At 37.5% G+C, this 6,000-nt stretch overlaps 1 protein-coding gene across 1 annotated transcript in view; it reads left to right on the forward strand.

Annotated features, from left to right (window-relative positions):
- The window catches only part of ANAPC4 (anaphase promoting complex subunit 4), a 35,526-nt gene that overhangs the window by 15,707 nt on the left and 13,819 nt on the right, over nucleotides 1–6,000 (forward strand). Inside the window, exons 16-17 of the mRNA XM_010839922.1 lie at nucleotides 2,237–2,292; nucleotides 4,965–5,011. Coding sequence (XP_010838224.1) covers nucleotides 2,237–2,292; nucleotides 4,965–5,011 — 103 coding nt within the window. The remainder of the gene's footprint in view (nucleotides 1–2,236; nucleotides 2,293–4,964; nucleotides 5,012–6,000) is intronic.

Consider the following 6,000-nt stretch of genomic DNA (forward strand, 5'->3'; position numbering starts at 1 on the left):
ATAAGCTCTTACAGGCAGTCGGGGAACAGGATATGACCTAGGATCTTTTTGATCCCTCTTTTTATTTACTTAGTATTGAGAATAGATTATATGAGGGTGAGGACAGAAGCCAAGAGAGAAATGGTGGTCAGAATCTGAAATGGTCAGAACTTGAATATATTTTGAAAGTAGAAATAAGTGGGTAAGATACAGTGAAAGACGGGAGAACTAGTAGGGTAAGTCTTGGTGGTACGACTGTTGGGATGCTGGCAAGAAGTCACTGGAAAGAAAGCTGGTGGCTGTGGTTGAGTAGGATGCTTGAAATTGAGATTTAGAAGGCTCAGGTTGGTAAAGAGGGTCTAGGGTGTGAACTTTGGAGTAAGAGCCCAGGTGGAATGGAGAGTGAGGTCATTGGCCCGAGCCATGCTGCTGCATGTTTTATTATGGCAGTCCTGTCTTTTAATTACTAAGTGTTTTCTTATTTGTTTACTCATTTTTCAAAGCAGTGCTCTTGCTCTGTAGATATGACATTTCATGGCTCTCTGAGGACATTAATTAGATTTTTTAAAAGTCTTGGCTGCTTCCTGAATTATCTCCTGTTTATATGTCACTTTGCTGTTTGTTTTGGTCTCTTGTTGCAAGCTTTCTTCAAAAACCTGATGCCCGATTGTTTACTCATATTTATTCCTGAGGCAGTTTCAAGTTGCTTGGAGTTACTGGGTGCAGGGTGGACCAAAGCCAGCACGAGTGCCAGGGCATGCAGGCCTGTGCTGTGCCCTCTGTTTCGGTTTGTCCTCCTTTGCCCAGCCCCAGACGTCATCGCATGTCTTCTGTTGAACTTGATGTTTCTAAGGACTGAGTGTCCCCGGGGTTCTGCTGGCTGGATGACTCCGTGCTGCCCCCTCTCTGAAGTGCCTCACATGTGGCCCCTGCTGGTGACCTTCACCAGTCCCCAGTCTTCTGTCTGCTTTTGAGATTTCTGAAACTTAAAAAAGCTTTTTTTTCTATCATCTTTTTGTATGTGAGTTTATAACATGTACACCCCTCCCCAATGTCGTTTTAATGGATTTTAGAATATAGATGTGTGTGCTCAAAGAACGGAGCAGGAGGGAAATGACATTTCTTTTCCTGAATGTTGAATAATTTTTTGGTTCTGCATATTTGCAGAGAGTAAACATAAAATACTAAGTTTTCTCTGATCATGTTTTAATATGAATGAAAGGTTGTTGATTGAACTTCTTGCTCCTTGGAGATAAGTGAAATATAGCATTATTTTAGATTATAATGGAGAAACTGAGACAGTGAGAATTTTAACATTAGCCTATAACAGATCAGTGATTGCCTGGGGTTGGGGTGAACTGAGAAAGACAGGAATCTTTTTTTTCCCCCATTTTTGCTGCAGGAGAATTTTGATCGTGGTGCTTGGTAATGCAAGAGATGTCACAGTTTTTTATGTCAGGTGTTGTACTGTGTACAGAAAGGTTAATGATACTGACCTACTTCTCCAGTAGTATTATGAGACTTAATGCTTAGAAGGGACTTTGAGATTTAGGGGTAAAAAGGGCACATATTATTTGCTTAGAGTAATTATCTTACAGATGTGAGCTTAAAGAGCTTTTAAAAAAATGATATCCATTTCTATATTCAGAAACAGTTTCATCAAAGTGTAGATGACTTCCACTTATAACACTTAATCTTCAGGGCACATTTATGTAAAGCCCAAGGAAATTCGATTTTTGAGATCTGTTACTGTAAGGATAAAAATATCAACTTCCATAAGTAATGTCTTATTGATATCAGAGGTAATGGTAGTGACATAGTATACATTTATAATAATGGTTTTCTGTTATGGTTGATATTTTTTCTTCTTACTGATCAGTGATTTTTTTTTAAAAACTGAGAATAGTGCTGAAAACTGTTTTTGTTTTGTTTTTTTAAATTTCTTTTGGTTCCAAAGTTAGAAAAGGATTTCATACTTTACTGAATGCTTGGAGAGACTATTACAGTTTGTGGTAAGGCTGTTATGACCAGTTAGAATCTGAGTTATTTGGTTTATTTTTGAAAAGAATCAGGATTTGCTCTTTTGAGATTTTATTTTTAGCTATGTGTTTGATTTGTTAAATCTGTTCTAAAGCTTTAAATGTCATCCAGATAGGCTATACTAGAACAGTAAGGATTATTATATTCCATAGTAATTGAACAATGATATATGAACCTCATGTAATAATTTCATTTCTGATTTACTTTTATCTTTTAGAGTTATAGATAGCAGTATGAAAAACTTCAAAGCATTTTTTCGGTGGCTGTATGTGGGTAAGTTAATTGAATGAAGCATTCTTATATTTTTAACACTTTTGAAGAAAAAATGTGGGAATATAAATTTGGAATATTCAATTACACTAGTAAAATTTTAAATACTTGTCAATGTAGAGAGAATAGTTTAAATGACCCCACTTACACACTTCACTCAGTTTAAGCAGTTTTCAACACATGGCCAATTGTATTTCTTCTTTATACCCTCCCATCCCCGCCTTCACAGATACAACTTCTAACATTGATTGTCTCTATCACTTACTGATAATTGACCTTTTTTTTTACTCTGTAATGTCTCTTAAGGTTCAAATAACATTTTTTAATCTCTACTTTGTATTAGGCACTGTTAAGTGTTAGATTTGGAGTGGAAAGGGGGAGAGAAAATAAGACAAAGCCTCTGCCTTGAATAGTTGAACTCCTGTTTTATACTTTGATCTTCTGTCTGTAGATCTGTGCCGTTCATTATGGTAGCCACTAGTCAATTATGGCTGTTTAAATTAGTTGAAATTATAATTACATATGCAATTCCTTAGTCATGCTAGCCGCATTTGAAGTGCTCAGGAGCTGCTTGTAGTTAGTGGCTGCCACGTTGGCCAGCACAGAACTAGAACATTGCCGTTATCACTTCTACTGGACAATGATGCCCTAGCTAAATAGATTGTAGGTGCACAGTCAGACACGACTGAGCGACTTCACTTTGACTTTTCACTTTTGTGCATTGGAGAAGGAAATGGCAGCCCACTCCAGCCTTCTTGCCTGGAGAGTCCCAGGGACGGGGAAGTCTCGTGGGCTGCTGTCTATGGGTTCGCACAAAGTCGAACATGACTGAAGCGACTTAGCAGCAGCAGCAGCAGCAGCAGCAGTCCTTTCTTTGTGTCTCCGCATCTCTTTGCATTTGTATGTAATTAACAAATAGTTACTGACATGATATTAAATGTTTTAATGTTCATCCTACAGAGTGTGCGTATCTTACGTATGTAGTCCATTTGTACTGCTATTTTTGTGACCTCTCTTAATGTCTTTGAAATAATTTAGCATCCATTTCCTTCCAACACATGGAAAATTTAGTTGTAAATAGAATTTATTCCATAGTTCTTAAAATTCTAAAGGGTAAAATAGAAAGTAAATTACCTGTACTGTGCTAATATCCTTTTAAACAAATGCCCAAATCTTTTTTTAATAGATGTTTTTAAAACGTGACTTTTCATATTTGTTAGCCTAATATAATTGCTTTTAATAAAAAAATGAATGCAGTCAGTGGATGTTGACATTTAAAATTCTTGGATTTTTCTCAAAACCATACCAACACTAGCCAGAATGGGGAGCCAGAGTGTTTATCAGGCCAGCCTGTTTAATATCAGAGTTAATTAGAATAAATTGCAATGTTCAAATTAAATGAAACCTTAGAAGTGACTTTCTATTAGAGAAATAGTAGCTTGGTTTTACTTATAATTACTGGAGTAATTAGGCAGTTTATATTCTTATTGCATGTCCTAACTGTAATAAGAAGCTGCATTAGAAGATAAATGAATTACCACTCAGTCCTTATCATTAGAACAAAGCACACTAAATTGATCCCTGGGTCGGGAAGAGCCCCTGGAGAAGGACATGAAAACCCATTCTGGTTTTCTTGCCTGGGGAATCTCCCGGACAGAGGAGCCTGGCGGTCTACAGTCCATGGGGTTGCAAAAGAGTTGGACAGGACTTAGTACTAACAACAACAAAACAAACTGGATTGGAGAACTGGAGACCTAGCTGTAACTGGATGCTGCCACTAGTTAGCGCTCTAACCCTGGTTTGCTCTTTTGTAAAATGCAGTCTCCATGAAGGCAGGGATTTATTTATACTGCTTTGTTCCCAGTACCTGTATTACGCTCAGTAAGTAATTCTTGAGTGGATAAATGAATGAATGGAACTAGATTATGGCTGGTTTTTTTTTCAGATGAATTAGAAGTCTGAATTAATTAAGAACAGTTTCTTAAAATAATCCCTATTTGCAGAATCATGTCTAACATGCTTTTTCCTGGCCAAACATTAGAAGCATATTCAAACACTATCCAAAGCACATGCAATATATTTCTTCACTTAGGTGGATGTAATATGTATAGAAAATACAGTATTGATGAACACGCCCCATGAAAGGACAAAAAGGGTCAACCACAAATATTAAAGAAGGTATATAAATACATATATACACATATATAAGTGTGTGTATACACACATAAATCTTAGTGCAAGCATCTTCATGTGGCAGAAAAGCCCAAGGGGAAGAAATACATCTGTTTGGCATTCTAAGCCTTTTGGAGGAAAGAAAGAATTGCCTGCACATTTTAAGAGAAGAAACATGACTAAGTCAGGAGGGATTCCTGCACACGCAGTCTTTGCTAAAGGCAGCAGTTTGGTTTGTTTGTCTGGAGTGGTAAGGGGTTGTATTGAAGGAGAAAAGGAAAAATGGTTTAAGATGGCTATATCAACCGTTTTGAGCCTAAGAATATAAATCAAATTCTTCACTCTGTAGTTCTTAGAAGAAAAATAAGTTTTCCTTGGTGACAAGAAGCTGTTGAAAATAGAAAATGTAGTCCAGTGAAATACATTTAGACTTGAAATGCGTCTATAATTAAAATTATGTTTGGAGTTTCCCTTTAAAGATAGTTTTAAACTTAATTTTTCAGCAATGTTGAGAATGACAGAAGACCATGTACTTCCCGAACTGAACAAGGTAGTATATAATAGTATTTTTCCTATATGTGTTAATATTGCCCTGGTTGAGCTCAGCTGTGCTGGTCATCTTAGTAGTCTTATGCAATTATTGTTAAGAGATGTTAGGCTGTAGGCACAAGAGAGATTCCTAGTAAGCCCTTTTTTTAAATATGCATGTTTGATATTTTTTATCTTACAGTATACTTTTATTATGGCTAAGCTTACCATTTTCATGTTTGTATAAGATTTTATAGTCTGAATAACATAAGGTATTTGGATTCCTTATTTTAACTTCCTAAAATCTTAAATGCATTTTTATTTTCCTTGAAAGTCTAGTATTTAGATATTAGTACCTATGTTCATGTCTGGTGAGTACCAGTTTCTTTCTGACTGTAATAAGGATTGCTACTGTGACAAGTAGCAATGGAATCTCCTTCTCGGAATATCTTACAGAATAGGGCAGAATTCCCTTTTGGTTCCTGCAGCTCACTCATCCTCACCCCTCCCCAAAGTGTGATTCAGGTAGATTAGGTGGTTTTCAGTTCAGTTCAGTTGAGTTCAGTCACTCATTCGTGTCCGACTCTTTGCGACCCCATGAATCGCAGCACGCCAGGCCTCCCTGTCCATCACCAACTCCCAGAGTTCACTTAAACTCACATCCATCGAGTCGGTGCTGCCATCCAGCCATCTCATCCTCTGTCATCCCCTTTTCCTCCTGCCCCCAATCCCTCCCAGCATCAGAGTCTTTTCCAATGAGTCAACTCTTCGCATGAGGTGGCCAAAGTATTGGAGTTTCAGCTTTAGCATCATTCCTTCCAAAGAAATCCCAGGGCTGATCTCCTTCAGAATGGACTGGTTGGATCTCCTTGCAGTCCAAGGGACTCTCAAGAGTCTTCTCCAACACCACAGTTCAAAAGCATCAATTCTTCGGCACTCAGCTTTCTTCACAGTCCAACTCTCACATCCATACATGACCACAGGAAAAACCATAGCCTTGACTAGACAGAC

Source organism: Bison bison, unplaced genomic scaffold (assembly GCF_000754665.1).
Source record: "Bison bison bison isolate TAMUID 2011002044 unplaced genomic scaffold, Bison_UMD1.0 scf7180017864136, whole genome shotgun sequence".
NCBI classification, from domain to species: domain Eukaryota; kingdom Metazoa; phylum Chordata; class Mammalia; order Artiodactyla; family Bovidae; genus Bison; species Bison bison.